This window comes from Hydra viridissima, unplaced genomic scaffold (assembly GCF_058129835.1).
Source record: "Hydra viridissima isolate aposymbiotic clone 2 unplaced genomic scaffold, HvirCarnegie_v1 scaffold_14, whole genome shotgun sequence".
Classification (NCBI taxonomy): Eukaryota; Metazoa; Cnidaria; class Hydrozoa; order Anthoathecata; family Hydridae; genus Hydra; species Hydra viridissima.
In genome coordinates this window covers 984,917-996,424 of record NW_028324313.1, presented here as the reverse complement: position 1 = coordinate 996,424, position 11,508 = coordinate 984,917, and the positions used below count along the sequence as shown (strand labels likewise).

Below are 11,508 nucleotides of genomic sequence, written 5' to 3'. Positions count from 1 at the left end.
TCGTTGCACGTCCATTTCTTATACATCCATGACATTATAGAGTGACTAATTTAATTCAAAAACTATATTTTTAATACTCGAAAACTTGACTGAATACAATTCAAAAGTGGTTTTTATAATTGATTTCATTAAGCCAGATGATATTGTAAAACGTAAGCAAATTTTAAACGAATTTTGGCAGATTAAGCCAACTCTGTGAATGTTTCTAATTTCATTAAGAATGATTTATTATAATAATTTTTTATATGAAAAAGTGGACGAGACGTTTTACTTTCAAATTTTGTACATGATATTTGGCCATTTTCAAATTTGCCTGAGCCTTAATCCCCTCAACAAATTGATTGTCAAAGTTTCCGATAAAAAAAGAAAAGAATAAAGTAAAATTTAACAATCTAAAAAAATAAAAAATTATTATAATAAATAAAATGTAAGACAAGTTAAATTAAACGGCAACTGAATCTAACAACCACAAAAATGGCGAAGTATTGCAAAAGTTTAAAAACATTTTTTTTGCCGCCGAGAATTTTAATTGTGTAACTATACAAAGAATTCTAAATGCTTTTGAGCAGAAGACTTAATTCTTCTAAAGTTGTTTTATTTTTATTTTTTTTTAAATTTTATATGTATATATGCTACCACAGTATCTAACCTAACAAATTACAATGTAACCATAACCATTATATACCAGGTTGAACAAATGCGCCGTTTATAACTACTCGTTGTAAAAACGCATTCGTTGCTCAGGATCTTTAATGATGAAATCGTTTGCTGCAGAATAAATGGACTGTCAGCAGGAAATAAGTTTGGGATGAGACTAAAAATCATAAACGTTTCAGATATAAAGTAATAACACAAGCGTGAGTAGAACCAATAGGGTTGAAGAGTTATTTTCCTTTCAATTCAGAAAGGTCCAAATTTTTGTTTCGTTGAAGAAGGAAAAAATCTAGCATAAATTATGTTAGTAATTATGTTAATTTGATAAATGCTTTAACAACAATTGTCATTATAGGTAGTAGTTACAATTATTGAATCAAAGTTAGCAAAAAAATGATGATATTTGATAGCATTGAATATTTGCAAAAACATCCGTTTCAAATAAAATATTTGCTTATGCACTGCTTAACAATCATAAGGTAAATATATATATATATATATATATATATATATAAATATAAATATATATAGCCTATCCTCATGCAAGTTTTTTTTAAATACATAAATCTTATTAATAAACAGTAAGTATCGGTTTGAAGGCTCTTTTATCAACATTTTAGACAAGGCCAGCTTACTTAATGGCATTAAAACGTGTACGGCTTCCACTTTCTCGTCCGTGAAAGTAACCGAATAACATCATTTCTGAAATTTTTTGACACTATGATGTAGAAATAAAAATGTATTGCCGAGTTTAAATGCACCAAGTAAACAAAACTTTCGTAAAGTATAAAAAGTAGCTCATCAGAGTTTATTGTTGCAAATAACCGCGTTACATCTAAAGCTGAGGCTGGAAAAATTAAGAAGAAAAATGTCCATGAATTAGAAATAGCCATGTATTTTACTCTTCTCGGTGTTTTATTGTTAATCACACTTATTCTTAGTGTCCGCAAACTTTTCTTCGAACTTAGATACAGTTCACGAGACAATAAAATTGTAAATAATGAAATCAAGAACCAGGGTAAGACGCTGTCGATCAAGAGAATGCGCAGTATGGTAAATATCCTGACAAAATCTTCAGATAAATTGATAGGACACTTATCTGCAAGCGTGACTGCACTAGGATTCCAGTAAGTCCAGAAATATGGCAAATGAGCTACTACATATACAAAAATAATTACAAAAAAACTGGTTCGAGCGCGTTTAATTGTACAGAGTCTTTTTGCGTGCAAAGGAAATCGAGCGCTTAAATATTTGTCAAGCGTCGTTAACATCAGAGTCCACGCTGACACACCTAGTGTAACTCTCTTAGCAAGAAAGTAAACTATACAGAAATGACTTTGATTGAAGAATACATTTGGAAGTTGATTTAACCAACGAATTAAGAATAAAACCATCAACGAGTTATCAGACAACGCCAACGTTTTCATATAAAAGCAAGTCGAAGTAGTTCTGTATTTTTTCATGTTTAATACAAATGCCGTTAGGGTGTTTCCAATGACTCCAAAAAGCACAATGATTATTGGCAGAATATGTTTAAACCAAAAAGGTGCTAATTCATCTGTCGTTAAGATACCATCGTTGCTAGTGACATTCAATCGACTCGTGTTTGTTGGATCGGACATTATCTTATTTGTTTACATTTATTAATTTCTAGAATATAAATAACATAGTATATCAATTTTCCGCTGTAAATTTTAAAGAGATGGAAACAATTTCTTAAAGTAAGTACAGACCCTTGCATAATTACACTAGCATACTTAAAATTTTTTTTGCAAAATCTAGAACTTAAGTTAGATAAGTAATTTTTATATTAAAGAAACTTTTCTGAAATTGAAGAAAACACTCTAGTGCACAAATAATCGCGATTTTATATCATATATGTGCAATAAAGCCTATCAAAGGCGATATATCTTCTGAAGCTTTGAAATTTTGGAACAAGAACCATAAATTCTATTATTAATCCGCTTAATTGGTTGGGTCTAAGCTCAAAGCAAAAAATAATCCAATAATTATAGCCTTCGTATATCAATAAAAAATATTATGAAGTGTGCTTTGAATTTCTTTCATCTGATCTTTGAAAACAATTATCAAAAAAAAATGAAAATAGGTAAGCTAGTGGGCGTTTATGTGTGTGTAGATACAATTGAGTGCTCATGCTTGCATGCGTATTTTGAGAGTTTTTGTGATTCTCTTTTTACAATAAAGTTGTATTTTAAATATTTTTTTCAATACTAGTGGGCAAGGTATTATGACTAATGTTGCCTAAGAGTCTAGATATTTCGCTTTGAACGCTGCGATAATGCTCATTTTAAATAAAAACGAATCATCGTAGGAGTCTTGCCTTTAGAATGAAATGCATTATGAGAGTCTTGTTTTTAGAATGAAATGCATTGTAGGAGTCTTGTATTTAGAATGAAATGCATTATGAGAGTCTTGTTTTTTAGAATAAAATGCATTGTGGGAGTCTTGTTTTTAGAATGAAATGCATTATGAGAGTCTTACGTTTAGAATGAAATGCATTCTAAAACTCGTTACTTTTTTTACGATAAGTTTTTTCAAGACCGTTTTGCTTTGATGAAAATCAGAAAAAAACATGAAAAAAATCTTCAAGTTCAAAATTTATTTTTTGCTTTTACTTTTTTTGCATTTATTGTATTTATTTTATTGCATTTAGTATAAATAGACAAATTGCCGAGAGATTTTCGATCGCAAGTCATGCAAACACAATGGAAGCTAATTTTATAAGTTTTGTTTCTACAATGTTTAAGAAAGTAGAGTTTTTCAATGATTTCTGTTTGTTAATTTTATTTCAAAACTCACAAAATATTTGAATATATAAGTTGATTTTTTACATACATACATACTACATACATACACACACATACATACATACATACATACATACATACATACATACATACATACATACATACATACATACATACATACATACATACATACATACATACATACATACATACATACATACATACATACATACATACATACATACATACATACATACATACATACATACATACATACATACATACATACATACATACATACATACATACATACATACATACATACATACATACATACATACATACATACATACATACATACATACATACATACATACATACATACATACATACATACATACATACATACATACATACATACATACATACATACATACATACATACATACATACATACATACATACATACATACATACATACATACATACATACATACATACATACATACATACATACATACATACATAGCTTTAACTAAAAAGTAAACATCAATGAAAAAATTATTATCAAATTCTCATGAAATAAAATTTAAAAATAACTTTTCTTTTATTTTTCTTTTCTTTTATTTTATTTTTCTTTTCTTTTATTTTTCTTTTATTTTATTTTATTTTTCTTTTCTTTTCTTTTTCTTTTCTTTTATTTTTCTACTATCTTGTTTTCTATTTTTTTTTTTCTATTATTTTATTTTCTATTTCTTATTGACTTTTATTTTTGACTGCAAACTTCTAAAATATATCAGTATTTGTTTTTGTTTTTCATTATTTTTATTTCATTATTTTATCATTCACAAATTTTTATTATAAATAAATATATATGAAAAAGTTTATGTCATAAATAACTATATGTGAATAAAGTTTTATTTGATTACGTCTAAATCCTTCTTAATTTTGGAAAATGTTCGGCCTTAATGTCTGCGATAATTTTTTGTTCCAATTAAAATCTCTTCGATCATCTTACTTGGTTTTAGTATCATGTTATACAAAAAGTTATTATATGAAAATTCTCAAAATATAATTTTTCATAATCAAAAGGATGGACAAACCTTTGGCGGTGCTCACACAAAAGTAGGTCTTTCAAAATGTAAAACGAACTAAAGACCAAAGATAAAAATGTATATCCTTCTAACTAACTCCCTTTCTCATTTATATGAAGGCCCCACTCCTCCCCCTCTTCACTTCTACCTATTTGAGAATTAGAAATTTTCTTTTATTTCTTAAACAATCGAACCATTTGTAACAACGTTACTTATCTTTGAGGTGATGCATTTTCTTCGAATTTCACGTATTTTTATGTGTTTCATGTTAATATGGAGCAGCAAATACATAATTCCCATCTCAAACAAACTAAAGAAAAATAAAAAGTTGAAGCAGTTAGTTTTCAGCAAGTTAAAAAATTTTAAGGTAAAAATTTTTGATTAAAAACATCAAAAAATTTTAATTTAAAATTTGTCAGAGGACTTTTTTTTTTTTTTCTAAAAAATTTTTTTTTCTAAAAATATTATTTTCTTTTTCAGGATTTTGTCCATCTAATCAGTTCCGAAGAGCCTCGAACTTTTTAATTTGTAATTAGCAGCGTTTCACCAATTTTATTAAAACTGATAATTAAATTGATAATTAAATTAATAATTAATTTAAAAAAATAAAGTAATTGTTATGAGCATAGTAGATGTTCTCATACCAAAGCACTTTTTTTCAAGTGAATTTTTTTCGTTCTTGCTCAAACATACGAGTAAAAGTTAAAACCAATGCTTCGAAGTTTAAATTACTTTATGAAATTTAACAAAACATTGTAACACTGCTAAAGTTGGTAATAATAGTTTGCATTTTGTTGAGTTTACAAAGATTTAAAAGTAAGGAAAACATTTTGAATCATTACTGTCAGGTTTTTTTTTTAAAAATATTTTTGGTTATATGTTAGAGAAGGTTATCAAAGCAACAATTTAGTCAATTTTTGCTGAATGTTTTATCCATTTTATCAACTTTATTAATCTTTTTAAATGGTTCCCATTTAAAAATGGTTTTTTAAGATGAAAACATGAGAACATTTTTTAAACATGCTTAACAGGATTGAAGAACTTCCCGTAAGGTTCCCCGTAAGTAAAGCTGTATTTAAAAATACCATGTGATTTGCAGAATAATCAAGTACCTATAGATGGTTTCTCATTAAATATAATAGGTTCTTGGTCTGATGGATCCTTTTACAATTATGTATTTTCATAAAGAGAATATGCCCTGGTCAGTTCTCCCAACACTGACTTGAATTATAGAAATCCTCATAATAAATATCTCAGGATTTCATCTCCGCCGATTTTTTTTACAACTTTTATGTTCAAATATAAAAACTGATTTATTAATTTTAATAATAATTGCAATGAGGTCAAGAAAAACATTTAGTTTTTCGTTAACTGTTAAAGTAGTCTAAGAGTTTGAGAGCTTACTAAAGCAATTGTGTGAAAGCTCATTAAAGGCTCTAATTATAGATGGGTAACCGTCTATGAACAGTGTCCTGAAATTTTGAAGTTCTATTGTTTTATTGTTGTAGAAACATATTAACAACCAAGTTGCTTGGTTGTTACAGATGTGCAAAATGTTTGATTTGTTTTTGACTCGTTGAGCCAAAATTTTATTGTGGTACAAGTTTGAATAGTTAATGTAGGAATAATGATCGTATCATATAAGCAATAAATCTTACGGCAAATAAAATAAAATTCACAGAAAGAAAATCTCGTTTAAAAATCCTTTTTTTTTTTTGGGATTATCCTAGAAAAATTTAACAACTTGACACAAATCAGTTGAGATCAGAGTTTTTTCTCTTCGAAACAGATAAGCCCCCTTCCCACTTAACTCACAATAAAACAGTGAGTGAAGTGGGGAGGCGGAGTTTATACTACTTAAATTATAAATAGCACAGTTTTCACCAAAATTTATGTAATTTATGCAATTTATTACAATAAATATACATATGTAATAAAAACACAGAAATTTTGCTTGAAAAATATTCCAAGGTTAGGTAACATTAATGGGCCCTAATAATTATGCTGTGAACTAATTTAAGATTTCTAATTTCTCCCTTAAATAAAAACATATCAAGCTTAATTTTCTTATGCACCCGCTGCTTATTATTAAGTCGCCATGTATTAATTTTATTAAGATGCGGTAAAGATGAATTCTGTTGGCAAATTATTCAAATGGATCCCTTTTAAAAGGACCTGGGTATCAGTCATTTGAACGTCGTTTGAACGAGTCATAACTTTTTTTATAATTAGGTCTACAAAGAATTAAGAATCTAGAAATAAAATTTCATTAAAATTAAAATTCATTGCCTCATTGAGCTTATAATCATGAAAAGTAAATGAGAAAACCTTTTACTGCTTCCATGTTTGACAGTGGAAATTGGTAAAACAGTTGAAAATATCGGTTCATTTCGTTCCCTTCCCCCCCCCCCCCCCCTCCTTCCTGCTAATTAATTAAACTGGATGCGGCCAGTTCAATGAATAGCAGGTGACTAGAGGACTCAGCCGGGCCGGTGGAGTTTTGGTTGACAATTTTTAGAAACCTTCATAAAGATTAATGTAATTACAAAATTTTTTAAAAATATTTTTTTAATTAACGCCTAAATATTAACTATAAACTATAATTATTTACTTAAAATTTTTTACAGTTTTTTTTATGATCCTCACAACATGGAAGGGTGAAGGTTTAAAAATTTAAACTTCCATCGTAAATCGTCTTTAAAGTTTTCAAATTGTGGTGGATCCAGTTTAAACACCACTATTAAAAAAAAAAAAAAAATCTCTCAGAAAACATCAATGAAAATTGGTGGATTTGTAGCCAGTGTACCTATAATTGGATAAAACATCAACCTTTAAAAATGTTTGTTAGTTTTGTGCTGTTTATTATGGGCAAAAAAATTACAATAACCCAATTTTTGAAATCTGTCCTGATTAAACGAAACTTGATCACGATGGTTTTTTGCTATCGTATCGTTTTTCTCGCAAACAGTTTACTTACATTTTATCGCGTGTTGCCCTCTTAAGCCGATTACTTTTCTTTATATATTTCGGTCATTTGTTTTTAAAAAAACTAGATGCGTAAGAAGCAGACTTATTTGAAATAATTTACCACGTTTTTTTCTTTTGTTGAAATTTATTTGAGTTTACAATTACAAAAAAAAACGTCATAATTAAACAAATTCAGTTATTTTCAGAAAAAGAAAAAAAGAATAGTAGGTGTAGAGGATGTTGTATTTATAAAGATGGATGCATGGCAACTATTATATAAAAACAGATGCTGTGTTCTCTAACAATTAATCTGTTATCACCTTCATTAAACTTTTTAATTGTATAAATATCTTATGTATAATAATTTATTAAAAAGCACCTGGAAAAATTGAAAGCTGTATGTGAAAAGTAAGAAATACTCGAAATTTTTATTTTTATTTTTTTTTAATTTAAAATAAAAAGGAGAACTCAAACTTGTCGTAGAAGTACATGATGTGAGTGGTGTTCTGGAAATCTCAAAGCCTGGTCCTACTTCTGACTCAGCTGGAGATTATCGTATTTAGTTCTTTTCAATTTTAAACTGTTAATTATTTAATTTTTACATCATATTAAATTTATAAATTTAAAGTTTATGCTAAATTTAAAGTATATATTAATATTCGGTTTAAATGGTATGAAAATATGGGACTGTTGGTTATCATCGTTCACGACAGATTGTTAATACTAGCCTGAATACATTGTCAATATTAGCCTGAAGATAAAAGTTTTTACAGTTGTCTTTTGCTTATCGCATGAACATTGTGAGCATGAAGACTTTTTGATTCGTTGTTCCTGTTTCATATTTTTCTTCATCATTAAAACTTTTATAATCTTAGCAGATCTGAAAAAAAGTCAGTTTTATGTTTTAGAAAAAAAAGATCCAGCATGCAACGTTTTCATTTTATCTTATACTAAACAAAATACAACGCGACTACGAAAATAAATTGATCAGAGTATTACTTTACGCGACATTTCGTGAATGTGTAAAAACTTTTAAGTGTACAATAACGTCGTTGCGAAAGTTTTTTGATATTATGATATAGAAATAAAAATGCAACGCTGAATTTAAATGCACAAGATAAACAAAGGTTTCGTAAAGTATGTATAATGTTTTATCAGAACTAATTGTTGTAAAAAGAGTTGTTACATCTAAAGCTGATGCAGGGAACGTTAAGAAAAAAAATGCCCATGAGTCAAAAATAGCCATGTATTTTATTCTTTTAGGGGTGTTTTTATTGACTTTGCGTCTGAGAGACGCCGATGCCTTTACCATGAGATACAATTCATGAGACAATAAAATCGTGAACGCCAATGTCAATAACCATGGAAAAACGCTGTCAACTACTAGGATACGGATTATCGTAAATATTCTGAAAAACTCTTTAGACATGTTAATTGGACATTTATCTGAAAGAGTGATTGCTCGAAGGTTCGAATAGCTCCAAAAATACGGCAAATGAGCCGTTACGTAAACCAAGATAATTACAAAAAGAGAAACTCGAGCGCGTTTGATTGTACATATACTTTTTGCGTGCAACGGATATCTTGAGCTCAAATATTTGTCAAGCGTCATTAACATCATAGTCCACACTGATACACCCAGAGTAACTCTTTTTAAAAAAAAGTATACAATACAAAAATGATCTTGATTAAAATGGATATCAGGAAGATTATTCAACCAACGAATGAAAAATAAAATCATCAACGTGTTATCAGAAAACGCCAACATTTTCATGTAAAAGCAAGTGGAAGCATAAGCGTATTTTTTCATGTTTAACACAAATATCGTGATGGTGTTTCCTATAAGTCCAAAAATTATAATGATTAATGGCAGAACATGGTTAAACCAAAATGGCGCCAGTTTATCAATGCCGTGTGTAGTGTGTGTACCATTGAAGGTGGAATGATCGCTTTGCCTCGTATTCCCAGCATGATGCATTACTATTTACTTGTATGACAGCTTCTACAATAATATTCTACTTTAAAAACATCCTTTTGACATTTTTTTTTACAACGGATTACTTCCTTCAGCTGAAATCTGCAAAACTTCCGTGAAATTTTATAAGGAGGGATTATTATTTCATAATTGTCTTTTAATTAAAATGAAGTTAAATTTTATTCAAATAGTTAAGACCAACACAATATTAACATCAAACAATAGAAAGGAAGTACATTTATATTGCTTTTATCTGATCCCATATGTGCAATTTGTTATTAAATACTTTGACAATAGCTATGGGGGTGAGTGAGTCCAAGGAGTTTTGTACTGTTATGAAATGCTATATTTGCAATGGTTAAGTAGCCTATCTATTTCACTTTCCTTGCTCATGTTTCTGTCATGCGATAATAAAAAGCTTTCTACATCTTTTTATTTATTTATCGTTTAAATAAACAAAAAAGTTGTAAAGCGTGTTTACTTATGATTCTCGCTTTTGTTGACGCACATGGGCTTTTCAATTTTGATGATTTTAGTGATCGGAAATACTTCTTTTTGATTCAACAGCAATATTAACGGATCAACTTTATAATAAGATCAACTTTTTTTTACAAAACAATATTGCTTAGGTGACATGATGTTTTATGTACGCATGAAAAATCTGCTTTTTAATTGGGAATTTAAAATATAGGATGCTTGGAATTCAATTCCATCATAATAAAGATTGTCCAAATTAATTATAATTAAAATTATTTTTTCAAAAATATATTTATTTCAAATTAAAACTCAATTAATTACGATTTCCTTAGTGTGATCATCAAATATGCCCAATGTTCACCCCCTCTCACTCCCACCCCCACCCCCCACTCCCTTTTAATTTTAATTGTTAATCTTAATCCTCTCAGTTTCATTGTCTTCTACATGAAAAAGTTGTAGATTGAATTTTACTAAGCATCGGCGTTTGGTTTTTGACGAATAATCACCAACTTCTACACCAGTCTTTTAAGATAAGTAGCATTTTCTGAAGTTTATTGAAATGAAATTCTTTATGCGTTTAAAACATCAAAGCTTTTGGTGAGTAGAATTTTTATTCATACATAAATCCGTTATTAAAAAAGTGTTATAAAAATTTGTTTGAGTTTTAGCCGAATAGCAATTCTGGGCAATATCTTAAGAGGTTGAAGCAAAATAACATAAGGTATGCGAGGCATCGGAATTTTTTTTCTGGAATCTTTCTGTTTAAATATATAAATAGTTTAAACTCAGTTTTTTCAAATTGGTGATACAAAAATTTGTACTTTATCTATTATTGTTGAAAACCAAAAAACCGAAGCCGATAGTTAAATTTTGCAGCTTGTTCAAGTTCTATTTATTAACTAGAATCATTTGATGTTTCATCCTCTAGGTAAAGTTATAGATATTCCAGCTACTATATTCCACGCTGCTTTCTTCCGACCTATCTACGCTATATGCTGTTTTTCTTTGTATCAGTTGAAATTTTGGTCCGGGCATCAACGTCACAGCTTTCAACCGTTGTGGAGGTTCGTAATTTTCTTTTTTTAAGGTGTTCAATTGGTTAATATTTCGTGAAGTTTATAGTACAGAATATTTTAAAATTATTTTCAGAAAAAGAAAAAATATCGTTGAGAGAAAGCTGGGTAAAAATGAGAAATGTATTATTTTTTGTTGCTGTTGCTGTTTTTTTAACGTGTAGTTTTTTTTTGAAGAAGTTACAAAAGAAATGACAATAAAAAAAAGTGAAAGGACAATTTATTTCGATAAAGTTAAATATCACATTTATGAAAAGCAAAATATATAAAACTATTTATAATAAAACATAAAAAGAGAAGTATAATAAAATAATTTATAATAAAACATAAAAAGAGAAGTATAATAAAATAATTTATAATAAAACATAAAAAGAGAAGAACCTATTGTATGATATTCGAAAATTGTGTCCCACAATTTTCGAATATCATACAATAGGTTGACATAAATAACCTAAACAAATATGAAGCAATTTCATTAATAAATTCATCTTCACATTCTT

At 28.4% G+C, this 11,508-nt stretch overlaps 1 protein-coding gene and 1 long non-coding RNA gene across 2 annotated transcripts; one reads left to right on the top strand and one right to left on the bottom strand.

Annotated features, from left to right (window-relative positions):
• Window positions 1-1,025: 1,025 nt before the first annotated feature.
• LOC149878699 (FMRFamide receptor-like) lies at window positions 1,026-4,639 on the bottom strand. The gene is made up of 2 exons (XM_090071860.1): window positions 4,526-4,639; window positions 1,026-2,304 (listed from the first exon to the last, which is right to left on the bottom strand). The coding sequence occupies exon 2, from the start codon at window positions 2,274-2,276 to the stop codon at window positions 1,299-1,301; it is 978 nt and encodes a 325-aa protein (XP_089927986.1). The 5' UTR covers window positions 2,277-2,304; window positions 4,526-4,639; the 3' UTR covers window positions 1,026-1,298.
• A 3,270-nt stretch (window positions 4,640-7,909) lies between these two features.
• Window positions 7,910-11,215, top strand: LOC149878698 (uncharacterized). The gene is made up of 3 exons (XR_016447022.1): window positions 7,910-10,656; window positions 10,864-10,999; window positions 11,085-11,215. It is a non-coding gene; the product is annotated as an uncharacterized LOC149878698 (long non-coding RNA).
• The last annotated feature ends 293 nt before the right edge of the window (window positions 11,216-11,508 follow it).

What these genes read in the sequence shown, in the direction of transcription:
- LOC149878699 (XM_090071860.1), bottom strand. Translation starts at nt 2,276, where the DNA reads ATGTCCGATCCAACAAACACGAGTCGATTGAATGTCACTAGCAACGAT.